Source organism: Nannospalax galili, unplaced genomic scaffold (genome assembly GCF_000622305.1).
Source record: "Nannospalax galili isolate Female #2095 unplaced genomic scaffold, S.galili_v1.0 scaffold146, whole genome shotgun sequence".
In the NCBI taxonomy this organism is placed as follows: domain Eukaryota; kingdom Metazoa; phylum Chordata; class Mammalia; order Rodentia; family Spalacidae; genus Nannospalax; species Nannospalax galili.
Window position 1 is genome coordinate 6,684,092 of NW_008357929.1, and position 27,832 is coordinate 6,711,923.

The 27,832-nt window shown below is 43.4% G+C and overlaps 1 protein-coding gene and 1 long non-coding RNA gene across 4 annotated transcripts in view; one reads left to right on the forward strand and one right to left on the reverse strand.

Moving 5' to 3' along the window:
- Stx8 (syntaxin 8) overlaps positions 1-27,832 on the forward strand; it is a 277,290-nt gene that overhangs the window by 243,682 nt on the left and 5,776 nt on the right. Inside the window, exon 8 of one of the 3 annotated variants that reach the window (XM_029557503.1) lies at positions 22,449-22,707. The exons of 1 other annotated variant lie outside the window; for it this stretch is intronic. In XM_029557503.1, coding sequence (XP_029413363.1) covers positions 22,449-22,534 — 86 coding nt within the window. In that variant the 3' untranslated portion in view covers positions 22,535-22,707. Of the gene's footprint in view, positions 1-22,448; positions 22,708-27,832 lie in introns of those variants that run through there. One more of the 3 variants, XM_029557502.1, reaches the window with a different exon arrangement.
- On the reverse strand, positions 13,289-25,931 carry LOC115068046. Its single transcript, XR_003847424.1, has 4 exons — positions 25,835-25,931; positions 20,819-20,944; positions 17,470-17,590; positions 13,289-13,717 (listed from the first exon to the last, which is right to left on the reverse strand). It is a non-coding gene; the product is annotated as an uncharacterized LOC115068046 (long non-coding RNA).

A 27,832-nucleotide genomic window follows, 5' to 3' on the forward strand; every position in this document is an offset into this window, starting at 1 on the left:
TCCCTCGCTCCCTCTCTCTCTCTCTCTCCCCCGCTCTCTCACCCCCCCGCCCCGATCTGATTAAGAATAGTGAACAGTAATCATTCCACAGCTTGAATGTTACATTACCTTGAAATTTCCTCCACCAGACAACTTAGTTGATTACTTTTGAATTCAGCCTCACTCAGATTTTCAGGACACAGCCAAATCTTTGCCAGAATGTAGCATGATTGGTCCCTAGTCCACTTCCTAAAAGTCTGCTCCCCTCTGAACTTTCATGGGTTCAGCCTCCACTGTCTGCATTTCTCTCAGCATTCTGGTCTTCCAGACTCCCACCAGAATGGCCATTAAGCTCTACTTATAGCATTCCAGGGCTTCTCTAGCCACAGGTCCAAACTCTTAGACATTTTTCCCAGTCAAAAGGCTTATGAAGTATATGGTTGGGTTTATCACAGCAACAACTCCACTTCTGGTACCAATTTTCTGTATTAGTTGCTTTTCTCATTGCTGTGGTAAAATACCTGACAAATAGAACTTACACAAGGAAGAGTCTGGTTTTGTCTTATTATTTGAGTCATACAACTCAGGATGGCAAGGAAGGGATGGTGACAGGAGTACGAAGCCACTGATCACATTGTATCTGCAATGAGGAAGCAGAGAGAGATGAATGCTGGTGCTCAACTGGCTTCCTTTTCTCCCCTTTTGATTCAGCTCAGGACCTTAGCCCACAGGATGGTACTGCCCACATTCAGGGTATGTCAATCCTTCTCAGTACGTCTCTCTGGAAACACCTTCGCAGAAATACCTAGAGATATGTCCCTTAGGTGATTCCAAGTATTGACAGTGAAGATTAATCATCACACAACCCAATCCCATAATTAATAAACTGAATATAAATTTGCTTAACCAAGCATTATCTGTGATGAAAACTGTCCCACATTCACTCTGTTCTACTTTCTCTCCAGTTAGCTGAACTTCTCTTGCAAGTAGCCCCCAGTGAATCTGCTCCCTGGCCAGATGTGAGGTGATAGATTTGGATAGTTACCTCTAACATTTAGGACACAAATCTGGGTAACAAAGTCTAGAACTAGCTCAAGGATAGTTAGCGAGGAGAAGCCTTGTTGGCTTAGAAACTGTCATTTCTAGACCAGTTTGAGGTAGTTAAGGTAGATGATTCTATTAGGGCTGGTGAGCTAGAGCTGGAGCCAGCACTCAGAGCTGTGCTGCTGAAGGGCCCATACCCAAATTCAGAAGGGGGCTTAAATTTTTTCCCATTTATTTTTATTTTTAGTTATGTGTATATGTGTGTTTGTGTGTGGTAATGTGCATGCAATGCAGGTGCCCAAGAAAACCAGAGGCATCAGACCCCTCAGGAATTGGAGTTACAGACAGTTATGAGCCACCTGACGTGACATGGTTGCTAGGAATTGAACTTAGGTCTTTCTTGGGAAGAACAGTATGCACTTTTATCCACTGAGCCATCTCTCCAGCCCAGAAGGGGTTTTTTTGATTGGAGATGAGAAGGAGAAACTTCTTGTAGGTCTCAAAATAAAGCATTACTAGAGATTACCAATTAGCAGATAGCTAGGGAAATATATGATTGCTTTCTCTAAGTTTGACTGCCGGAAATCCATCTTTGTGTAGTCTGTTTTTTGTTATGAAAGAGACAGGTTTAATAAACAGATTCTATTTTTGTTCCAGGCTCTGGCTTGGCAAAGTATTGTAAATGTATGAACCAGGAGCCCATTTGGTTGTGTGCCTGTTACTCCCTCTTCTACCCCAGGCTCCAGGAAGTGACACTCTTAAAGCTGTGGGGGTGAGTCTTTATCACCAGTGAACACTGAAGCCCCACTGGCTAGCACCACAAGTGGGATTTGCATTACTAACTTTTTTTTTTTTTTTTTTTTTTTTTTTTAGACAGGATTCTTTTTTACCCCCCCCTGCCCTGGAACTCACTATGTAGACCAGGCTGGCCTTGAACTCACAGAGATCTTCCTGCCTCTGCCTCCCAAGTGCTGGGACTAAAGGCATGTGCCACCACTCCCAGTTTGCATTACTAACTTTTAAAATGCCCTTACAGAGCTCGTATGTTCTGTGGCCATTTGCCTGATGGTGTTCTTTGTATAAAGGATTTGTCCAGTGGGTAGACACAGCATCCATCTACCTGGTTCTGTACCTCCTGAATTCCCAGTGCCTCTGTACGCAACTTGAATGCCTCGTTTCCAAATTCTTGTTCTGGTCTGGTTAGCTTGCAGTAGTACCACATACAATACTCAGAAACACATAGACACATGAGAAAAACAACCCTTCTTCCCCTTAGTTCAACTAAGGCAAGGCTAGAGAGGGGTTTAAAAAGTACTTTTCCTTGGAAACAGCAGCAAAATATACACAAAAGCATAAATAAATGGATAAGTTCATGGAGGTTAGCCTGCAGACCAAGACTTAAGGATAAAATAGCAAGCAATGTAAACTGGCCAGCAAGTCTTGCAGACTAGCCAAAGACTAACTTCTTCCCCCCACCTCAGGCTCTAAGAATTCTGTAGAGAAAAGCTTCACAAATAGAGCCCAACTTTGATCCCAAGATAGATTTGATTTATAACTCTAATCTATGTATCACCAAGAGGACAAGGGGGAGCTTGTAATAAAGATGTGTATATACATATAAAAATCTCAAAGCTGTTAGGAAGAGACATAGGAGATGTTTGAATGTGGAAGAGAACATAAATATAATGTAGCTAAAGTCCTTTAACTAATGCCATGTTTGAGCATTAAATCTAGTGTACCAAGACTAGAATCCTGGAAAACCAGCATAACAAGGGAAATATGATGTACACATGGTGATAATATCTAATCAAAAAGAAAAGAAACATGCTTTTTTAAAAGGCAAGCTTTTTTCTAGTATTGAATATTTATTATAGTAAGTGAAATATGTAATTCTGTGGTGACTTTATAGAACACACCTCTCTCCATCTGTTTGATAGCCACGATTGTTTGCATTAACCCTACACTTTTTTTGTCTTTTTGAGACAGGGTCTCCCTGTAGCCCCAGATGTCCTGGAACTCACTATGTGGACCAGGCTGGCCTTGAACTCACAGAGATCCGCCTGCCTCTGCCTCCTGATTAAAGGCGTGCACCACCACACCCAGCAACCCGACACTTTTTAAAAAATATTTTATTTGTTATTTTTATGTGTACGTGTGTGTTGCCTGCATGTAGATAAGTGCACCTGTATTGTATGTGCCCATGGAGGACAGAAGAGGCTGTTGGAGCCCCTGGAACTGGAGTTACAGACAGTTGTTAGATGCCATGTGGGTGCTGGGATTCAAACCCGGGTCTTCTGCAAGAACAGCCAGTGTTCTTAACTGCTGAGCCATCTCTCCAGCCCAACCCTATACTTTGAAGACAGGATCTCATGTAGTCCAGGCTGGCCTCAAACTTACTATGTTGCCAAGTATGACCTTGAACTTTCCATCTCCTGTGTCTGGGGTTATAGGTGTGCACTTTCACACCCAGTTTATGACCCTACTTTAGACATGATGGTGTCCTTACCTCTTCCCACAGTTTGTTTCCATGTGCCCCATGGGTAAATGAATACAGATTCATTTTTTGAAGCTGACCATAGGTAAAGTGAGATTATTTCCCCCAGAGGAACATCCTCTTCAGCAGAAGACACTGAGTGAACCTCCTAGGGAACAGAATAATCCCAGCCTAGTCAGAAAAGTGCATGTTCCTTACTGGTTAGAAATCTTTGCTATTCCCAGTTTTCCAGATTTGTCAGGTTTTTTTGTTTGTTTGTTTGTTTTTTTATGGATGGGTCTATATGAAATATATTGGCAGTAATTAAACTGTTTACTCATAATATTATAAAAGATATGCCCATCAATTAGAAGTGGAAGATTTGTAGAAAACAGAGCCATGTTGAACTGGAATAAATTGACCTAAGCCAGCCAAACAATGGGTTTGGCCCTTAAAGGGGCTGGCATACAGAGAACTCTGTACAACTTAACTTGATATGTAAGTAGGTCATAACCTAACATAAACGAAGTAACTAAACTTTACCCAGTCCTTGGAGCCAAGCCCTCAGCCACCCATGTTGAAGACTATCAGATTATGTCCAAATAAGGCAAAAGTCCAGCCACACCAATCAAAGTCATCTTTGTATATTTTTGTATGTCATTTACTGTCTTTCTGGTTATAAAAGAAGCTTACCATATTGAAGGGGAGGAGGCATTCATGGCCATCTTAGTCTAGAGTGCTATCCAGTTCTAGAAACTTTCAAGTAAATTTTATTAAGTTGAGCTATTCTCTAACTTTTTCTTAGCAGACTTCACTACTTTTCCTTCCATCTATAGTAGCAAGATGTATGTAATTTGATATTTTTCTCTCTTTGAATAAGAAGCAAATGCAATCTTGGTTTCCCTTGGGAGAGTTGTAAGGTGATAAACTTGCTAAGTTCGGGAGGGTGGGAGTGAGTGTGTGTATGTGTGTGCTCATGCACTCTTGCTGAGTACCAAGGGGAAACTAACAGGCATGAGCTTTTCTTCTCTTTCTTCCGATGTGCCTCCTCCTATGCTAGGACTGCTCCCTGGTATCTTCTTAAGACTTTACCTCACCTGTCTTGTGTTACAGCCCTTCTTTCCTGAACTTGCTTTCTGAGAAAGAACACCTGAGAAGTCAATTTCTTAAGATACTGCAAAACTGTAAACACCAGGACTTTCATTGCCTATAGAAGTTTAGGTGGGAAATTGTTTGTTCTCACAATTTTAAAAAATTATTTTATTTATTTTTATGCATATGAGTGTTTTGAGTGGATATACAGTATATGTGCCTATGCATGCAACGTCCACAGAGGCCAGAAGAGGGCATTGAATACCCTGGAACTCGAGTTAAGGACTGTTGTTAACCACCAGTGGGTGGTGGGAATCAAACCTGCGACCTCAGTGCTCTTAACTGGTGAACCATCTCCCCAACTCCTTGTTCTCACAATTACTTAATAGCTTTCCAGTGTTATTCTGATTTCTAAACCTTTTTGTATGCTCTGTTTTGCTTTTAAGAACCTCTGTTAGCCCAGGTATTCAAATTTTCACACAGAACACAATTTCTGCCTTCACTCCCCATTACTGTGTTGGGCACCTGTGGACCCATCAATATGGAAATTCAAGTGTTTTTAGTATTAAGTTTTCCATAGTTCTGGTAACTCCTTCCCAAGTTTTCCCTTTCTTCACCCTAAGATGGTACACCCATTAGTTGAATATTGGGCTTCTGGTTTCATTCTCTGATTTAATATTTTCTTTACTGTTTTTCATTTCTCTTTTTGTTTACTTCTGCAACATTTCTTCAGCTCCTTAAAATTCATTTGTTGGGAGAGATTAGAGTGGTGGTTCAAAGCACTTGCTGATATTCTTGCAAAAGAGTATCCCAGTACCCGCTGTGAGCAGCTCACAGTTACTGCCTGTAACTTCAGCTCCAGGGGTCCAATGCCTTCTTCGAGCCTCCACAGGGACTTGCACTCATGTGGCATATGCTCACACAGACACATACCCATACACATAAATAAAAATAAATATAGAAATAATCTGTTTATCAGATCTCATTTCTTTTTTACTGCATTTTTAATATTTATTTTGTGTGTGCATGATGTGTGTGTACATACACACACATGGATGCCATGGTACACATGTGAAAGTCAGAGAACAGATGGTTTTCTCCTTCCACCATGTGAATCCCAGGGATTGAATGCAGATCATCAGGCTTGGCAGCAGGTACCTTTACCTACTGAGCTATCTTATTTTTTAACTACCAAGATTCTTGAATTGTTGTTGCTTTGAGATAGTCTCACTATGTAGGCCAGGCTGATCTGGAACTCTTTGTAAACCAGGCTAGCCTTGAAATCAAAGCAGTCCACCTGCCTCTGCCTCTGCTGGGATTAAAGGTGTGCTTCACCATGCCTGGCTTTAAAATTCTTGGTTTTTAAATATTTCTGTTCTAATCCCATAGATACAAAATATTTTATCATTATGAAGTATTAATTATCGTTACTTTGAAAGTTCCTTTGTTGTTTACAATGCATTTTTTCAATGGATTCTTTTTCCTGTTCTCTGCCTGTCTGCCTTAGAACAAGTCTTATTCTGTGGCCCAGGCTGACCTTGATCTTGTGATTTCCTGCATCAGCCCCCCAAGTGCTAGAATTACAGGTATACAATACCACATTAGGTCCTTTTCTGGGTTTTGAAGGGTGTTTTGTTTTTACTTCCTTTTTCTGTACTTGAACAGCTAGTGCTGCTTAGCTACACATCAATGTTTGAGAACAAAGCATTGGAGCCAGGCCTGGTGGTGCACGCCTTTAGTTCCAGCACTCCAGAAGCAGAGGCAGGCAGATCTCTGTGGGATTGAGGCCAGCCTGATCTACATAGTGAATGCCATGAATGCCAGGCCAGCTGGGACTACAGGGAGACCCTGTCTCAGAAAGACCAGTGAAAAAAGAAGAGAAACAAAAACAAATGAAAAAACAGTAAGGCATTGAAGAGGGTGAAAGTTGAAAGCTCTATTGGTCTGTTGAATTGGAATTTCACAGGCTCTTATCACATAAGGGAAGATTTACTCATTTTGTTAGGAATCTCAAATATTGGTGTCTGCGGGGTGGGGTCTTCTCTCTTTGCTAGTTCATGTCTGCTGATAGGAAACCATAGCCTATACCCGTGACAGTTCTGCCCTTTGTGTCAGAAGCCCTGCACACAGGAGGGCAGCCAGCACCCTATTCTATGTGCATACTTTTATTTAATCTCCTTTCCAATTCTTATTTTATCCCTTCCTCCCTCTCTACCAAGAGTTTTGAGCCCCTGTGGTCTAGTGTTCCCTGTGAACCTCTCTCTGAGAGTATAGGGCAGAGGTAGTTTGCCTGTTGTCAGGGACATGGAATTGGAGAAAGATGGTCTGGGGTATATTCTCTAACCTGTCCTCCAGTTTTTAGCCCAACTGACATCCCATCCCTGAACCTTTCCAGGCAACTAGTGTACCAGTTACTTCTGGATTTGGATCCTAGCCTCACTCCCAACCAGTAATTCAGGTCTCATGTCTTCTGAATCACTTACCACATATCCATTTTACTTTGTATTTTCCCATAATTCATTGCTATATCTGGTTGAATATAATTTTCTCTCCCATTTTGGTTTGTAGATTTACACCATTCCCCCCACCTTGCAGCTGTAGGTAGGGTTTAGAGATAAGACAGAGATAGCTGTGGGTATATAGTTTGCTATGTTCATGAAGTAGCACATGCATAGTGAACAGCCCCCTCTCTCCATTGTAAGCCTTTAGGTAGGTAGTGTTATTTCTCTGTAGGAGGTAAGGAAGACCCAGAGAGGTGAAGGGCCTGTCTCTACACCTCATGGCTAAGGAGTGGCAGAGCTGCAGTTTGAATCCTGGACCCCCTGAAGTCCATTGCATTTATTCAGATTCTCTGAGATCACTCAGGAATTCCTTCTTGCCATGCTGAACAATATTAATCAGGAATACATAAATAAATATCACACACAGTCCCATGGGCTACATAGTTCAGCTAACAGGACTTTTTTTTTTTTTTTTCGCCTTTGTTCCCTAAAGCAATTATTTCTTTATTTCATTTAAAGACTCACCCTCTGCAGCTGGTGTGGGTAGCTTAGAGTTGTCTGAAGTTTGAAGAGGAGAACCAAAGCTGTGAGCTTACAAGCTATCAAATTTGAAAGATGTGTTTGGGTGAAATACCCCGGCCAACCTCCCTCCCTCCCTCCAAATCTTTTAAGAATGCTTTTTCTTTCCCAAACGAAAAGAACTGCTTGTACTGCACACATAAAATCATCAGTTCTGGCATGTTGAAGACAGCATTTTTTTCTAACTGCCCACCCCACTATAGCAGACACTATAGTCTTCCAAAGCCAAAATAACTGTGTGTTGTGCAGTGATATTTAGAAGTCAAAGATCAGTGTATGTGTGTGGGCCAAAACATGCGCCTTTCTTCCTCCCTTGGAGAAGAATCCTGTGCTAACAGTTAAATAGCTTTGTTTTCATACTGAATATATAAGTTGCAAATTTAAGCCATGTGGGTAGGGTTTGAAGTCAAGTCAGCCAACTGCAAAGGTGCCTTTGGAATTCAACCATTTGGGTAAAACCTATCCTGACTTGGGGGTGGGGGGCAGGGGGAGAGAAATGAAGTGCAAATTTTCATCCCATTTATGACCTTACCCATTTTTTTGTAAGCCTTACCAATCTATTTCCCTTGGCGTTTACAAAGAAATCCATATAGTCATTGGCAAGTCTGAAGTGCCTTAATATGGAAGTTCCAGAAGTCTGTGACTGCTTTTCAGAGGTATTTAAATTAGTCACTTTCAAAGGGAAAATATGAAGATATTGTCTTTGTATTTGTTTTCCTAAGCACAAATGCCTTAGCAACTATATGTGAAGACAGGTTTATTTCAGCAGAATTTGTAGTAAACAGTGTGTTCATTTAGGACCAGTAGTGGATGCTACATGTAATGGTTTTATACACAGTTTTCAGGTGTAATCTAACCAGACCATCAGTACTCCAACAGACATTTGGCCACTTGGTAGTTATTTAACTAAGGTGACCCCTGTCTTGGACTACAAAGAGGGTAACCACAGGCACTTTGGGAATGCTCCATACACCCACACATCTCCATGCCATTGAAGCTTTGGGCAGGCCATAACTCTGAAGGCAGGTCCTAAAGAAATCACTACTTCATCTCAGATCAAAAACTACTACATCAAAGACAGCAAGTTGTTCAGGGTCACAGGTGCCTTGAAATGTCCCACGTATCGCCCCTTGTTTAATCAGGGCTCTAGACCTGTTACTTTCCTCAGATTTTCTATATTCTATTCAACACATGCAGAATTGAGTTTGGTTGTTCTTTAACACCAAACAGTGTGTTTCTGCAAACTGCATACTGCTGAGATGTTCGTCAAAAATGCAAATTCCTGAGCATTCTGCACCTGATTCTCCAGGCCTTAGAGAATCAAACTTTCCTTCATGATAAGAAGCATGTGGTATTCCTGCTAAAAAAATACCAATTCCTGGGCTCTATCCTGTACTATTGAATCAGAATCTATAGGACTGGGGCCCCAAGAGCTGGAGAAAAGAACCTAGGATTCCAGAAAACATGAGTCTGAGGCCAAAGTTGCCTGCTGGAAACCATCAGAGAGAATAACCCAAGCCTTACTCATAACTTTGAAAGACTTTGTATTGCTAATAGAAGCATAAAACGCAGGGAGAGATGGAGAAGGACCCTAGGGTCTTTGGGTCCCAACCAAGTCAAGTCAGGAATTGTTTGATGTTCATTTTACCTGCTTCCCAATTACCTTTCTAAGAGTTTTCAAAGCTTTCTCATTCTGTTAAGTTGAAGTCTAGATATAAAGTCAACCACTATTCTTTTGATTAAAAGATCTAGAGGAAACTATTTTCTTCTCAATGATTATTGCAAAAAAGTATTTTCCAGAGGCAGGTGGTAAAAAACCACTGGTGCTTCAGAGTAACATGTACAGGCCTGGGTTTGATCCTAACACTTTTTAAAAGAATTTTTCTTTTTTTCATTTGCCTTGGCTTTTCAGAAGCAAGAGTAGCTTTATATGCTTTTAAAGAAAAAAAAAATTCTTCAAACAACTGTCATTTCTCATATCTTCTGATGTTTCCTACCTCATCTATATGTAAACTGCAAGCTTCTGAGATCTAAAAAAAATAAGTATTGTTTATCTCTATTTCCCCAAGGGCAGAGCAGTGCCTGGCTTGTTAGTGGATGCTGCATGCATTGTGAGGAAAATATTTTATTTTGCCTCTGGGTCTGTTTTCTTTAGCTAAGGTTATCAGAATTAAATATAACCTTTTTATTTGTTTGTTTGTTTGTTTGTTTCGGTGAACCTTTCACTATGCAGTTGAGTATTGGTTTATTGTTTTAAGATTTAGGAAAGGCAAAATGCTGATTTAAAAAAAAAGCCCAAGAGACAAGCAATGCGATTGTGCATACCTGCAAAGAACGTCCGGATCCCCTGCATCCTGTGAGGAAATTTCATTGCATAAATGGGTTACTATTAGTTGATGGAAAAATTAAGTTAACTGGAATCCCCAGTCCACCGATCGTGCCAGTTAACTGAGGTATTAGTGTCCTGTTTAAACTCTCAGAGCTATTAAATTAAACGGTCGTGACATGAAACCTCAGAAAAGTCTTATTGTTGTCTCGAAAGATTGTGTACAGGTGTTGCTAGCCTGCGTTAGAATAAAAAAGGCTTCAGTTTTCTCAAAAATCATTTCCTCTCCTGAGGAAATGCACCGTGGTAAAATAGTGTTCCCAGTACTGTAATTGCTGGGTTTCAGCTTCAAAAGGAAACCCTCAGATATTACTCAGCATATGGTCTCCAACAGACTTTTCTGAAGAGGTTATAATAAATTTGTGTTTGATTAATAAAGTAATTCTAAAAAGTAAAGAACTCGAATCCATAGACACTCAAGTTGTTGAAACACTTGTTTTAAAATTTGCTTAAATTGTAAAACGTGTTTTACAATGAAACGAAATGTTTGCATCTATTGGATGCCCCATGCTCCAAGTGGTCACTGGAAACACTTCTCCTGGTTTTCCATTTTAACCTAGTGATGTGAAAGTCTACTTCCAATACAGAAAATAGTTGAATATTTATAGAAAGGAAAAAAAAACAAAACCTCATTTAAGAAAAGTAATTTCTTTCTGTATATCAGAGGACTGGGGTGTTGGGGATGGAGCCCAGGGCCTTGTGCATGCCAGGCAGGTGCTGTGCACTGAGCTGTGTCTCCAGTTCAAGAAAAGCAATTTCTGATTATCTCTCAATTTCTGTCAGACTAAAGCTATTCTTAATGACAAGAGTTTCAGATGTTCCAGTGAGCTGTGTTGTGATCTTCCTATGGTAAAGCCTCTTAACATTGTAGTTGTCTGAGGTCCCCTTAGTCTGGGTTCTATAGCTGTGAGTAATCCTCATTTTGAGGATACCTGGTCTCCCAGCATCTTATCTAAGGTCCACAACAATTACCTAACTTCCCTTCTCACAACATTGCCCCCAGCTTGTGCTGGTGTCTTAGGTGCCTAGAGGACAAATTTATGTAGTTCTTCAGTTTGGGTAAAGGAAGAAAGAAAATAAGCTTTATCTTTATAAACCTATTCTCTCATGTATTCAGGTTTGCAGGTTTATTTCTTGCCTAAATATTTCTTCTCTGAATTTTTTTATTATTATTTTTATTTTATGTGTCTGAGTATATTCCCTGTATGTGTATAAGTGCACTCATGTCGTGCAGTGCCCATGGAGGCATCAGATTCCTTGGAACTGGAGTTATGGATAGTTGTTAGCCACCATTTGGGTGCTGGAAATTGAACCCAGGACTTCTGCAAAAGCAGCCAGTGCTCTTAATTAACCCTTGAACCATCTCTCCAGACCCTCTTCTCTGAATTTTTAAGTTGGGTATGCTGCCACCAGGTGAGAGGAGTTTCAATTTTCTTGGTAGTATATTCTGGCCAGAGGAGTGTCTACTAGAGAAAAGGGCTGACTTTCCCTTGGCAGACACTGGTTAAATATTTAAGTTGAAGTTACATGGTGATGTCTACAGTTACAAGTGAAGAAAACAAACAGCTGGAGTCACACCTCATGTCAGCTTTTTGCCCCTCTAAGAAAATTGACTTAGGAGGAAGGATTTATTTTGGCTTATGGTTTCAGAGGTTCTAGTCCATCATTTGTTGACTCATTATTTGGGGGCTTGTGGTGAGACAGAACATCACACTGAGGAGCACACAGTAGAACAGAGCTGCTTGCCTCATGGCAGATAGGAAACAGAGAGAGGTGAAGGGGCCAAGGTTGTATCCCCTTCAAGATCATGTATCATGTCCTCCAATGACTTAACACCCTTCCACCAGGTTCTACCTCCTAATGGGTCCACTATCTCCCAACAGTGCATGAGCTCAGTTAGCACCAAGCCTTCAACACTCAAGTCTCTGGAGGACATCTGAGATCCGAACAATAAGCCCAGGGTTTCATGAATGGAAAGGATGGCTTTGAATTATACACATTTCTGTTGAAAACTTTCTTAGCATACTTGGAAGCCTTATGTTTGAAAGAATGGATAATGAAGGAAGGAATGCATTCCAGGATGTTAAAGAGAAATTGTAGTAAGAAAAAAATAGTAAATGTGTAAAAAAATAAAAATGTAATATTGGAGTGCCTCAGAGTAGAAGGAAGGACAGGAGTGACATCTGACTTGGCATCTGACAGGAGAGTGGGAAACCCCCAGAGAGCCTTTCTGGGGATCCTCAGCCAGCTGTTGCTGCTAGACCCATACCTGAGCCCTTTCAACACCCTTGTGACCACTCTGGGGACTGAATGGGCTTCATGTGAGAATGCTCATAGTAGATGTAGGTCTATACCCAGCCTCACCCACCAAGACAGGCACATTCCCCCCCCACCCCGCCTCCACCGGTCAATTGCTGCCCCAAAACAAGTTGTCTGTAATCTTGGTAGAAGAAAGTAAATATTGCTCTGTCAAAACCTGTTTGCAATAATACCAAGATGTCTAGAGCTGGGCCTGTGATCATATCCAGCCCTGCTTTTCTTTCTTGTCTTCTATTTTGAGGAGCAAGACCACCAACTGCCCAGTCTCAAGCTAAATCCCCAGATATCATCCTTGATTCTACTCAACCCCCATATCATCTGATGCCAGGTCCTATTGGTTTCTCCTCCTCACTGCCCATGGGGGTCCTTACTCTTCCTTTCTCCCCCACCTCAGCCTCTCCTCCACTCTTTCCCTCCTCTGGATCATTTCTGTCATGTCCTAACTCATCTCCTGGCTCCAATTTGCTCCTTCCCATCTCTTCTTGCATTAAAAGTTTTGGGGAGGGAGGATTGGAAAGTGAGGATTTGCCTCTGTGCACCCTTCACCTCCACCATCACTTTCCTGCTAAAACCTTTCAGAGATTCTCCATTGCTCAGATTCATCCTGACAATACTTAGGCCTTTGTACGCTATGCTACTGTTTATCTCAGGACCACAGGCATAGGCACATAGCTCTACATCTAATATCTATGTCATTAATACTGTGTCTACCCTGCTCTGCCCCACACTGGTCTCAGAATATATTCTGCGCTCTTAGCCTCGCCCCAGTTGTCACACAATAAACACAGTGAGTTGCTGAGAGAACCTGTTACAGTGTTCATCACATTCAGATCAAATGTTTTGTTGTTCTTTTACTTTATTTGCATATACTTCATGCTGAATTTTTTCATGAGCCATAGATTTTTCTTTCTTCAGTTTCTTCTGGGATATCTTTTTCTTCTGGCTCAGAAAGGATGTGTTCCTTTTCAATAAGGGATGTGGCAGGGAGGACGCAGGTACAGGTTCCATGAATGTGTAGCACATGAAGCCACTAAGGATGCCGCTTAAAGGAGGCTAGACGCTGTTAAAGTATTTTCAATGAAACTCTTTAGTTCATACAGTTTTCTGTTGATTGCATTTTGTCGACTCCAGGCTAGGCATTCTTGTTATCTACAAATAATATTTTTTTGTCTCTGGATTTAGAGGGAAAACCAAAGAATAGGTGTAATTAAGCTTTTGAGTGCAAGGTTAGAAAGATGTTTGACTTGGGCAACAGAAAGAAAGGCCTGTTGATGCTGGGGATATTCTGTGTCCAGGAAGACAGTGAGAAGTCCATCATAAGTCTGGGGCAGATCTGGGTACCACCTTTGAAAGCAGAGAAGAAGGTTTGAAGTTGTATTATTTTCTATTATAACTAAATGCCACAGACTGAGTAGTTTATAAAGATTAAAGGTTTGTGCAGCTGACATTTCTGGAGGCTGGGAGGTCCAAAGCTGAGGGGCTGCATATGATGAATAGTTTCATGCTGGTGGGGACTCAGTAGAGTCCTGAGGCAATAGAGGGCATCACATGATAACAAAAGCATGTCTCAGAGAGAAAGCCAAAGTAGCTTTTATGATAGATCTAATCTCCAGGTAACCTCATAGTCTGTTCCCGAAGGCAGAGCCTGCAAGACTTAATCACATCTCAAAGGCTTCACCTGAACCCACCATTCTCATATTTTCCGTTCTTTTCCTGTTCAATCAACTTTATTGTCAACTCTTTGTGGCCATTAGAGTTAATCAAAGCTTCAAATCCCAGGTTCAACCCTGAAGAGAAGATGCTCTGAGCTTCTGATTGTGTAGCAGTGACTGTGGTGATGGTGATGGCTGGCACTTCCAGTGGTCAGTGTACTGAGAGGTCAGAGATGAATACAGAAGGTGAAGAGCATGGTGCTTGGTACACAGTAACCTCAGTAGCTGCTGCTCCTGCTGAGGCCCTCCTTTACTGGCCCTTCATTGTAGGCATAGTGTCGCCTCTCCTTCCTGCACCTACCACCTCCTAGGTTCCTCCTGCTGCAGCTTCTCTCCCACCCCTACTCTCTGTGCCTCCCGTGGGCCTTCCATTTTCTCCTCTTTGGTGAGCAGACCATGAGGCCTATATCAACCACTTTGCCTTGCTCCTCAGCCCAAGTTTGGGTCAGAACAGATCTCCTTTGAAGGGCTGTGGACATTCCATGACACATGAGAAAGAAATTGTTTGCAGAGCCTATTTCTAGTGATTATGTGTGTTGTACACACATGCATATGTACTGCTGTTCCATTTTATGGGTGAGGTCAGGATTTGAATGGAACAGCCTTCCCTAAAGACATGGTTTAACCATTCCTTACTGTCTCAACAGAGAGATGACCTCGTGTTAAGTGGTAAGGGTAGGGAAAGGAGAGGGCTGTAAAAGTGGGGTCAGAGGGCAAGTAATGGTGTCCCTGCAGCAACTGGGCCAGCTCTCTGTGCAGAAGTGAAGTTGAAGCAAGGACAAAACAGCACCATGCCTGAGGGAAGACATTCTCATGGATGGAGTGAGAGTGGAAATCTACCGAGGAAGGGATCCAAGAGGTCTGGGGAAAACGCTCAGCCCTGATGGGCTGCAGCTCAGAAGATGTGCGTGTCAGCAGAGCAAAACAAGTGGAAGCTGCAAACAGGCTGTTAACTTGAGCAGCCCAGTAATGAAGATTTCGGTGGTTTCTGTGACCTAAGAGGCATTATGAAGAAGTTTTTGTGGTTTTGACAGTTTTGTTTAAACAAATCTGGTTATCAAATTTGCTCCTTTACATATTTATTGATAGAAGTGATGAATGAAAACAAAGCTGGCATCAGGTCCCTTCTAGGATGTTGCTTCATCCAAGCCAGCAAGCAGGTGGGAGATTCCCACAGAAAGGCATTACTGTTCCCACAGCAAGCCCAGTCAGGCCAAAATGCCAAGTGACCTAGTGGTGGCATGGACTAGCTGGCAAAGTTGACAAACATCATGTCTGATGTTTAAAAGAGAGCTTTCATGACCAAGGACCAGTTATAGTCATTTTCCCCAAGCCAGCATTAGACTCTATGATAAATGTGTGAGTTTTGATCTGATTACTCTAATCTTACATTCACCACATCCATTGAGAACAGAAGAGAAGCAGCACCTCATATCCAGGAAACTGACAAAAGGACCCCCTTGGAGCAGCCACAGAACATAGACTATACACCAATGAAACCGCTGAGCTGAGGTTTAGCAACATAAACACACACCAGCTCCGTGGCAAGGCCAAGCAGCTTGGATTTCCTATGCAAAACTTGGGAATCACTGAAGTAGAGAGGCAGAGGGGCCTCAGGCCAGTTATGCAATTAGCCAATAGCCTGTGCTGGCCTCCATACTCATTTAAATAAATTTTGAACTCATCAGCAAACCCCTAGCCAGATCCTTTCATTGTGAGAAGGAAGTCTCAGACTATATAAACCTGCATAGCGCTGGGCAATGAGACTGTGGAACAAGTTCCACATCCCACCCCCCAACAGGAACAGAGTCCTCGGCAGAGAGCCCTCTGGCTGTGTGTGGCCTGGCGCAGCCGGCACAAGCGGTAGGGGAAGAAGAGTCCCTGCTCTAGGAGGGGACTGGGAGCCTGGACCTGGGGACCAGGTTGTCCTAAACGTGCTGCATGCCCCCTCACACTCCCACCACACTGAAAGCAGAAGGGACATTAATGAGCAGTGACGGCAGCTCCAGGAGTGTAGAGGGTTTTGGGCCCCCTCTGTTTGGAGACGATGACCTTCGGGACTCAGAAAGGAGAACTAGGCTCATTTGCTTCCATTCAAGGCACTCTGAGTGCTTCCCACGTATCTCACTTATCCTCATGACACCCCTGAGAGGCAAGCTTGTTTGAGATCTATACAAAGTTATGATTATACCTATGGGTTCGAGTTCCTGACTCCATGTCATCATAAACCCCAGTCTCATCCCCATCTTGCTTTTCCGAACATAACAAAACCCTTTGGGGGAATGAAACAGCTCAGGCTCAAGCCTTGCCAAGGGTGACTCCCCTCCCCCCTTCCTTTTTTGTTGTTGTTAAGTTTGATTTATTGCTTTAGCATTCTAGCCATGCTCAATGGATGTTCAGAATATTATAAATAATGTGGATTGAAAAGATCGTGCTGAAATGTTTACTGCATTCTTAGAAAGAGCAAGGAACAGTATGCAGAGTATGGCAGAGGGAAAGAGAGCTGCAGAGGGAGGGAAGGCAGATCTTGCTCCTAGAAGCTTTAGACAGTGTGCAGAGGAAAAGAGCTTATATTGCAATCCTGCTATGAAGAATGCAGAAAGTTCCAGGGGCATAGAGGATTGACTTGAAGAATGTTGGGACCATGAGGAACTCGTCACTGGACACTCCTTCTCCTGTTTCCTTACCCTCACTACTCAAAGAAGGCCTCAACTCACAGAAGGACTGCCTGAATCCTGGTGTCCTCTAGGGTAGCAGACAACTGTGGCTAGCCCCACGAGAGTGAGAAGGAACTTCCTTCTCTGACTTGGTATGCAGTTAGAATCTGGGGTCTGATCTTTGGGTGTTCAGAAAATACAAATGTTGTCCACAAGAGGAGGTTGATATGGAGAAATGACTGTCACACTGGCCCATTGGCATACAGCACTGAAGCTTGAAGCTGAAGCCATCCTAACTTCTTCCTGCCAGATCAGCCTCATCTCTGTTCATACTCTCCTAGGCCCTGCCTTTGGCTCTGTGAGGAAGAGCCAGAACCCTGGGACGTCAAGAACATTTGGCACCTGATACTAGATAGAAGTCTGGCAATCTGGTGGAGATGCTTCTTTGAATCTCTTTGTTCTAAGCAAGACTAGTTCTTTGACCCTGCCAGTTGCTGCTCTGGGCCCTGCAGATCCTTAAGAGGAAATGAAGCTGAGGGAATGTTGGGTGGGGACGAATTGTGACAGTTTTGTGTGTCAGACATCTGAGACTTCCCCATTTCTCAAGAGGTGGTGTCATCATCAGTTGTATTTATTGGGTATCTGCCTCATCCCTGGCATGGTGACCTTTGCCTCACTACTGGCACAGTCGCCTCCCTACTGGGTAGGGCCCCTGTTATACTCTTACCTTCTAGTGCCCAGAGAAAGCTGGTCCAGTCCTTCTCTCATGTTAATGGCTATTTTGTTGTCCAGCTTTTGATCCTGAGCTCTAAGCCAGTGGTTCTCAAACTCCAACGCCAGAAGAAATCCTGTCAAAACAGATTCCTGAGTTGGTCCTTTAAGACTCATTTCTAACAATGCAGCTGGCTGGGCTTGGCCCCCATTGCACTCAGTGTGGTGCTCTCCATGTAAACTGTTCTGTCATAGATAATTTTCAGTAACTTCTTTCTTAAGATTGTCTTCAAACAAAGGCTGGTTCAAAGTTTCAGGGAACAGATGAAATGTGAAGTGGGGCAGTTCGATTCAATACAGAAAAGGGTCTAAGTGGCTGAAAACCCTGAGTTCAGATCATCTTAGAAAGAAGCCTGTGAACATCTGGTAAAACCTGCCATTTCACTGAAAACTAGCTGCATTCAAAGATTTGAAGGTTAAGAATAGACTATGCACACCTAGAATTTTATATTCAGATCGCTAGCCACCAATGTATTGATTTTTAATTTGACAATAATAGCTACACTTATTTCAACATTTTTATGGTTCATCAAAACCAGTATTTTTTTTTTTTGTCTTTTTGAGAAAGGGTGTCCTTGTAGCCCCAGCTGTCCTGGAACTCACTATGTAGACCAGGCTGGCCTCGAACTCCCAGTACTTCTTAATTACCTGTTTTATTCATAGTTTCATTACTTGTTTACTAGTTCACTTATTCAACTCATATTTATTGAGCAGTTACTATGTTGCCAGATTCTGTTTTATCTGCTAGAATGTTTTCTATGGTTTCTGCCACTGAGTAAGGAAGTCATTTAAAATCTATTCTGCTGACTCCTAATATTCCAGGCAGTGATTCTAAGATATGAGCTTTGTCCATTCAACCAAAACACAAATAAATGTTGAATATATGTAGTCATGCGTGGAATAATGACATTTTAGTCAATGATGGAGCAAATATAACATAATCCTGAAAGATTTTTATCACATAGTGATAGAGCCATTCTTATCTGTGCAAATACATTCTGTGATGTTCACCTAGTGATGAGGTCACATGATGATGAAACTCTCATGAAAACTTATGCCATATGTATGACTCCTGTACACAAGTAATAACATGCAGGACTTAGTTACAGAAATGCACAACCTGTTCTCTCAAAAAATTCACAGACTGTGAGGAATAGTAATTCATTAGCCCAGTTGTTAGTTTAATGAAGTAATACATCTGTATGCAGAAGCATAGGATAAGCAGACCTAAGATGCAGTGGGCCTCAGGAGATGTGTCTGTAGGGAGAGGGTGTTCTTGGGCTGAGCCGCTGGGTGTGTGGAAGCCAGCAGAGTCTGTCAGCCGTGTTAACTGTCCAGGTCTATGCCAAGGCCCAGAGGTACATGCAAATGTGGCATGTTGAGAGTAGGAATCCAAGGTGGCAAACCTGGATCATTTTGTTGGGAATGTGTCATAACTTGCCTTTTATTTAGCCGTGAAATGACTTCTGAAATAACTGACGGCTCATGTTTAATACAAGCCAGCAAACATTTCAAAGCCAAATCTGACATTCTGGATCACCCACTTTTTTTCCAGAAGAGTGGATAAGCAGGAGTTGATGACATCATTTTATATTATTCTCAAACACCTTTGATTATTGGCATGAACAATATGCACTTGGAAGGCAAATATTTTGTGTTCTTCCGATGACATATGACAGACACAGCCCTGGCGTTGGCATGGCACTCAGTCATGGTTATCAATGTGTCTTTTTCAGTGATTGTACGTTTCTGGTGTATTTCGACCTTTTCACATCAAATATATCCTTTCAGTTATTTGTTTCTTTAATTAGTGTTGGGGATTAAACCCAGGGCCCCACACATGCTAAGCACATGTACTAGCAGGAACTAGCAGCCCCAATCCCACACACTTAACATCTGAAGAGGGAGAAAGGAAAAAGACTTCTTCCTTATCCTCAGAAGTTCTTCAAGCCACACTCTGCTGTCCCCCCAGATGCAGCGCTTTCTCAGCCTTCTAGCTCTTCTCTAGTACATGCTTAGCCCTTAAATTCTTCTTCCATTCAGCCTCCTTATCAGTAGAATCTCTGCTCAAGTTTTTGGGCTAACGATATTCTAGAATTTAGTGCCTGATGTCTTATCTGTGTGTTTCTGGTAGGTTTGGTGGTGACTCTGTCCAATCTGCTCATGGTGTCTCTGTCTCAGGCTGCACAGGGGATCAGAAGGCTCCAGTTCCAGCTTTGAGACTTCACTCAGAATTATCAATCGTTTGCAGCAATGAACTCTGAAAGTAGAGGCTTCCCTATGTGAAGGTCAAGTTTATGACATGCTGTTCATAGGAGGAGATCTTAAGTGGTGGTGAAAAGTGTTTGTGAACAGCAGTAAGAGAAGTGACAACACTGCAGGTCCCTGTGATGAATGGACAGGTTCCTTCACTCTGCAGTGTGACAAAGCACATCACATACTTGCTCAGTGGGAGAGCCTGACTGTTACTGCTGCTCCTGTGATTTCCTAAACAGACCTGTAAGCTCTAATGCTGCTTTAAGAGGCCCTTTCCCCCATGAGCCAGTGTGGAACAGCTTTGGAATGGCTTTTCATGTTCTCACTGCAGCGATTATGATAGCACTCACAGAGCTCAAAATGCATATGGTTCTCATCCTGCTGTTAATGAAAAGTTCACAGTTAACCAGCACTCCAGGTAGTTTTCACTCCATTCCAGCCGTCAAGCATCTCACTGTGGCACTAAGGATAGGCACTCCTTTCCTTTTATTGGTTACTTTTCTTGTTGCTGGGTTGAAATACCTAGCAGAAAGCAGCATAAGGGAGAGGGATTTATTGTGGCTTACAGTTGGAGAGGCTACAGTGCAGCCTGGTTGCCAAGGCCTGGAGGCAGAGGCTGCTTGCCTATATCTTGAGAGATCAGGAGGCAGAGAAAGGGGAATGCTGATGCTCACACATGTTCTGCTTCTTCTGCCTTCGTTCACTCTCCCCTGTTCATCCCCTACAGTTAATCCTCTCTGGAAAGGCCCTGACAAATAGCACTCAGAGGTGTATCTCCTAGGTGACTCTAAATCTAGTCAAGTTGACAATGAAGATTAAACACCATACTTCTCATAGAGAAATACGAGTTCCATTGTATCTACCGGCTTGGCTTAGGTATTTTTATACATATAGATGTACAGACTGTTGGAGGATTTCATGAACATAAATTTCAAAATCTGTTTTTATGGTAGTCTTAGAAGAGTGAGCAAGAAAAGGCTGTCAAGAAAAGTCTAGCAGCCTTCTCTAGTTTTGCTTTGAGCAGTCAGGTCCTAAGGCAGGAAGCTTACCCACTGCTTCTCAGAGACTCCCATTCTGCTGCCTTGCTGCAAAGAGGGAGACCTTGCATTCACGCACATGTGCATCCGTCAACAGACCTCTCGTTTTGCTGCACACAGGGGAAGTGAGCCATTGTGCTGGAAGAGAATGAACAAGAGCATTTAAGACCACCTTGTGGTGACCACTTGAAAGCCAGCATGACCTTTTGAGTACAGCAGAGTCAAGAGGACAGGCTTCAGAGCCACACCAAGTAATTATGACTTGTATTCTAGTTATTTGGAAAAGAACTCTGCATCTGGCCACTCTCTCACCAGCACTTGTTTTTCTTTTCTCCTGTAACCCTTCAATCTCCTTTCTTCTGCCCTTGCCACCATGGCCCATGGTTTTATAATTCATGTCGCTTTGAAGGCCAAAGGAACACTGAGATTTGGTGAGGCAGATGTGGTCTACAGGATGACAGAGTGGCTCTCACCTGAAGTTGCATGCTTCAATGGCACTAGAATCCCAACTGTACTGGAAATGCGTTTACCCCAACTCTTCCGAACTTAGGGTGACATCTTGCATCTATTATTTCATCTTACTTATATGACCACAACCTGGCTGCCTCTCGATTTCAGCAACCAGCTGGTGGCCAGCACTCTGCGGCTCTCAGCCAGTGCTGTGATGAAGTGAAACGGCCCCTAAAAAAAGCAGCAGCCATCAGTTTAAGAAGTATACTTTTCACTTAGGCATAGAACAGTCAAAACAGGTCATTTGATGAATAGCAGTTAGACAAGAAGCAGCACACCACTTCTTGCTTTGTATGAGACCCCACATCCCCCCACAGACCAAGCAGGAATCGGTTCACTGTCTGACTTCTCCTGTCCTGGAAAGTGCTGGAAGCCATTGACAAGTTCTTCCTCTCCAACTCTCCTTCTGCCGCACTCCATAATAAGTTCCCTGTCTGCTTCCACTTGTCATTACATCACCCTTCATTCCAAGAAACTCTCGTAATGTGTTATTTCTAAGCTTACATACTATTAACATTTAAGGATGGAAGTTTTCTGATGCCACCCTAATCTTACCTGCAGTATGTTTCCAGATCCCATTGTTGGATAGTTAATTTCTGGAATGTATTAGCACTTCCTGTTTGCCCCTGGAAACTGAAGAAAGGAGAGACCTACCTTTGAGCTGCCCCCTCTATATGCTCTGAGAAGAGAGAGGCTGTTTTCCTTTTGGCCCTTAGCATCTTTTAGCATATTATATTATTTACTTATTTCTGTCTCTTTGCCTTCTCTACCCACCCACACATTAATTCAGTAAAGCAAAGCTGTTTTGGTCTTTGCTGAAGGTACAAGATGCAAGAGAGTAACAATCCTGTTCTTGCTTTCCTAACCAAGTTAGGTGTGAGGACCATATATTTCATTTGTTGCTTAAGCATTTATTGAGCAGCTCAGGGTACAGTGTATATAACATGTACTAAGTATATATAAAGTACTTGGTGCTAGTGATGCCAGTGCCTTGCTAAAAGCACAGTAATGTCAGAAACCTCATGCAGTTGCCTACCTGAACCACGCCCAGAGAGCTCTATCATGGGTGGCCTAGGGAAGAGATCTAAGCAATTAATTTACCCCATCAGCCTTTTCTCGTCTTCATTTACAGAGGATGAACTCAAATGCCCTGATGTTTGCTCCAAGTACCACTTGCCCCAGAACTGGAGCTTACCTTTTCTCCATTTTGACTTTTGAACGTCTACAACATTGATTTAAAGAATACTTATAGACTAATAGAAAAGGAGTCAGCATCTTGGAGATGCTGAGAACACTATTGAGAACATCTGAGAACATCTATTTCTGTTTGGACACCGACTTGTTCAGAGTCAAGAAACACAGCCCAAGACCACATGCCCTAAAGGAGGAACACCTCTGAACTGTTCTTTCAAGACCAAACTGGTAACGTGAAATCATTCACACCCTACTCTTAGATTTTTTCCAAATTACTAAAGACAGAGTTATTCTTGTTAATGATCTCTCTACTGAAGGAGCTCAGCTATAAGCAGGAGAAAATGGCTTTTGAAAAAAAAGGAATTTGAGTGATGTTGGGTTACTTGCAGAAATCTAAGGGATGATTTGGTCAGTGAAGTCTAAAGGATGGTCAGAACCAAAGCAGGTGCTGGGACCTTCTGGACTAAGTTTGTGGCCATTGTTGCTTGAGTATAGCCAGTACTGTAACTGAGTCCTTGGCTGTGCTCAAAATTCCCAGAGAAAAGCACCTACTGGCCTCCTCTGGGTACCATCATGTCGCTGGGTATAGAGAGGCAGAGTCAGTAAGGAGCCAAGGCCACTAGGCCACTTTCTCACACGCTGCCCTGGGGTTCGGAGCTCAGTGACCCATCACCTTGTAACCTTTGCATTCTAGTCAGATGATTTGCTTTCCACCAATCCAGTGGGTTGACAGAGCTAGCCTTTCTGCCCTAAGTTAGAACTTCAGCAGCAGTACCCTTGGGTCACCTTGCCAGGTGTCCCTAATTGGTGCCAGGTGATGTAGCCAGGTCTAAGCCGGACAAATGGAGGAGTCTGTCATGATGAATCCATAGCCGGGCTGGAGCCATTCAGAAATCTTTTGACGCATAGTCCAGAGGGAATTGTCAAAACAAGATCTCTATAACAGAGTTCCTGACTGGCTCTTCCAAGACTGTTGAATTCCTGCCAGACTCCAGACAGCCCTTCATTCCCAGGGGTAACACACAGCACAGCCAGGGGATGTTTCTTAGCAAGTATTGATGCGCCAGAAAATTGACATTCAATTATTGCCTCCACAACTCATAATATGATGGTTTTGATTGCCGATAGGAAGGATTATCTGTTTGCAGTTGGATTCTGCTGTTAAATTGTGGTGAGTGCTGAGCCGAACTTATTTTGGAGACGGGAAATGAATAACACTTTGAGAACACAGATGGGCCTAGAAGCTACTCAGCACTTTCTGTGCAGGAAGCAACTGTGATGGCCAAGTTTTTACTTACTCCCGCTAAGGAACGTTATCATCTGCGAAGTTTGCTCTCATTTTGGGACTGGGTAGGATTCGGATCGATTTTCCAGCCTCTCTCATGACACGGACAAATCCATGAAGACCCAAATATGCATCTTGGCACATAGTAGACACTCAGCAAGCATTTGTTGTTGGGCTCTATGTGGAGGCATGCCACTCTCCTTGGAAAACCTTTTCTAGGGCAGCACTTTTTAAATTTTTTTAAAAAATAAAGACAAGGAAGGTCTCCTATGTAGCCCAGGATAGCCTCAAACTTGTCATCCTCCTGCCTCAGCCCCTTAAATGCCGGCTGTCCAAGTATGCCCCATCATGTCTCTCTTCAGGGCAGTGTGCTTGTTCCACATTCGAATAACTTGAGCAAGTCTGACTGCTTGTTGCAACCAAATTTGCTTTGGCCAGTGAGATGAGCTCTCACGCAGGATCTCTGTTGACTAACTGCTGGCCAGATCATGGCCTCGGGCCAAGACTGGTGTGCCACAGCCACTGGTGCTGGACCCTGGAACCAGATCCCAGACTGGAACCTGCCTTGCACTACACTGCCCTCCAGTTCCTCTGCCCCACGTGTCTCACAGTCTTAATTCCTTTTAATTTCCGGTGTCTAGGCCATTTCTCTTTCTCCCTGTTCCCACCCCCAGCTCCTTTCAGGTCACCTGCTCGATCCCCACTTCCTGCTGAGAGCTCTTGCTCCCTCTGGCCCCCAGATGCCTCTCTTTAAAGAGCTGCCCCTTCTCTTCCTGCTCCTGTTTCTACTGTCACAGAGCTTTCTGTACCCCTTACAAGCACTGTCACTGGGCTCCTGGAATACCAGCACAGGGGCCACTAATGGCTCCTCTACAAGTAGGGCTGAGCCTTCAATGGAAAGGGGAAGGTGCCTCTGTCCTCCAAAGTCCCCTCAACCCAAATCCAGCCCAGAACTCCTGGGTGGCACTAGCCTGGCCTCCCTAAAGAACTTCCTTTGCCTTCCGGAAGCTGGTGCTCTTCAGAAGAGTGCAGCCACCAGTTAGTCAGCACTGGCTATGTGCCAGACACTGGACCCTGGCAAAACCACACATGGTACCCCACAGACCTGGGAAATGTCTGTCCCTCATGATCCTGAAGAAGCCCCATACAGCGGTGTTGGGCGGTTTGCCTTGCAGAGGCTAGAGAGGTGCCAGGCCCCATCTACAGGCTGCCTTCTTCTCTCTGCATGTTCCTATACTGTGATGCTGTCTAAAGGCAGGGACTGTTTATTACAATTAGTCATTAGTCAGAATGACATAACACTGAGATAAAGTGAAGATCTGTTTCATTCCTGCATTTCTCTATTTTTAGTCAGAACCAAATCAGAGGCAAGTAGTAAAAGCTGGTCAGATATTTGCCTTGTCATGTGTTCCTTTGAGGAGCCACACTGTCACTTGCATGTCATAGGACGTGCCTTGCTCCCTTCCTTCTGTAGGCCTCACATAACTGGCCCAGGCTGCCTGCTTCTGTCATGACCTCCCTGAGCCCAGCTCTATGACACTCCCACTCAGAGACTGGCCTTTTGCCCAAAGCCAGCCCTCTTGCTGGCCAGCCACCATAACAGAATTCCCTTAGGGAGTGTGTCACAGCTTAAGCAGTAAGAGCCTCCCCTCTTCTTCTTACCATGCCTCTGACTTTATTTTTGTGCCTATAGATTGGGGAAGAAACAAGATTTGGGAACTGTAAAGCTTGACGCGTGCATTCCTGCAACGGTAACAGTGCTCTTGCATGTGCCTCCTGTTCTTTTTGTGCTGCCGTTGTCATTCTCCGTGTCATCAGTATTAACAGTGTCCTGTTTTTGCTTACACAGCCAAGTCACCAAGGCTCAACAGCTCCTGGGTTCTTCCCTGCGCCTCCTCTTCCCAGCAGCTGCTCTAACAGTGGGTTGCCTTCAGTTTGCTTTAACCTTCTTCTGTGACCCCACCCTCAGTGTGTGCCCCTGTTCTGACCTCCACTTCCTTCAAGGCCTTTATGGTTCAGCTTTTCATAGCTTCTCTCACCTGGTGTCCACTTGGCTGAGCTCTGCCTGCTTTTTGACTCCAACCAGCATCACCCGGCACAGCTGCCTTTCCTGTAACTAATAACCAGAGCGGATGCTGCCAGATATTCCACTGTGAACTTCCAACCTTTCCTGGATGCCCGTCATCATGGCTGGGCCCAACTAGAATTGGTCTCTATTTCTACCAAATGCCGCCCAGGTGTTCCTCTGGCTTTGCTCTTCTTTGGAATGACTGACATGTCACTGCTGTGGTTACCCTGAGAGAAGCTGTCTCACAGGACATTCTCAGAGCATCTGCTGTACATAGGGTACTGTTCTTAGCAGTGGGTAGACAGGAATGATCACTCTTGTCAACAAAACTACCATTTACTCAGAGCCATAACAGTTATGTTCTAGAAATGTTACGTGCTTTTTCTTATCAAATCCTCACGTTTGCCTTTGACACTGGGTTTGTTTTTTATTTAAAAACAAATTTTATTTATGTATATGTATGTATGTGTCTGTGAGTATATGCCATGTACGTGTAGGTGTCCACAGAGGCCAGAAGAGGGCATTAGATCCCCTGGATCTAGAGTAACAGGCAGTTGTCATCTACCTGATGTGGGTGCCTGTAACCAAACTCTAGTCCTGTGGAAGAGCAGGAAACACTCTTAACCACTGAGCCATCTCTAGTTCTACACTGGTGTGTGTGTGTGTGTGTGTGTGTGTGTGTGTGTGTGTGTGTGTCTCGTTTTAAAACTGATAGAACCAAGTTCAGAGTTTAGAAACTTTCCCAAGATATCCTAGCTAACAGGTAGATTTGAAGTCCTTTGTCCGTGGACTAGTATCCTTCTACCATAGAAGACTGTGTGTGATCCCCTTTGTGGATATACATGTTTCTTGGTCTCTGGGAGAAGCAGGATGTATAGGACCCAGTGGCTTTTATGGAGGATGTCACATCTAAGCTAAGCATTGAGCCTGTGGCCTTCAGATCAGCGGGGAATGGGACAAGGCAACAGGTAGGGGGAGCCGGTGGAGAGTATAGGGTCCATAAAGAAGAGAGAGGGTGGGCTTGCTCAGTTGGCAGAGTGCTCATCTCATAAGCACAAGATCATGAAGTTGATCCTCAGAAATAGGGGTTATGCCTGTAATCCTAGCACAGAGAGGTGGAGACAGGTGGGTCCTTGGGACTCACTGGCCAGCCAGCCTAGCCTGTCTGGTAAGTTCCAGGCCAGCAAGAGGTCCACTCTCAAAAGATAAGGTGGTAGATGACTCTGGAGGAGCAACACCTAAGGTGGTCATCTGACCTACACACACATATGCAAACACACACACACACACACACACACACACAGAGGAAGTTGGAGGGTAACACTGCCCAGTTCTGATCTGTGAAATAGAAGGAAAAGCTTGAAGGAATGGTTTGGATGTCAGGCTAAGAACAAAACCAAGCTCAGAAGACCAGGGGAGGCTTTTGCCTTTTTTACACAGTGTTTTATTTTGTTTTGGGGGTGTTTTGTTGTTGTTGTTGTTGTTGGTAGTAGTAGTTTTTTGTTTTGTTATGTTTTGTTTTGTTTTTGAGATGGGGTTTCCTCATAGTCCCACCTGGTCCGGAACTTGCTACGTAGACCAGGCTGGCCTGAAACTCACAGAGATTTGCCTGCCTCTGCCTCTCCAATGCTGGGATTAAATGCACCACCATGCCTGACTTGCAGGGTTTTTTAAAAAAAAAATATTTATTATTTCTATTTTATGTGTGTGAGTGTATTGCTTGCATGTATGTGAGTGCACCCGTGTTGTACAGTGCCTGTGGAGGTCAGAAGAGGGTGTCAGACCCCTGGAACTGGAGTTACAAAGGGTTGTTAGCCACCATGTGGGCACTGGGAATCAAGCCCAGGTCCTCTGCAAGAGTAGCCAGTGCTCTTAACCACTGAGCCATCTTTCCAGCCCCAAGGATGTTTTAATGAAAGCATTATTAGGGTAAATTAACATGTAGTCCATATGGTAAGGTAGCTTTGAG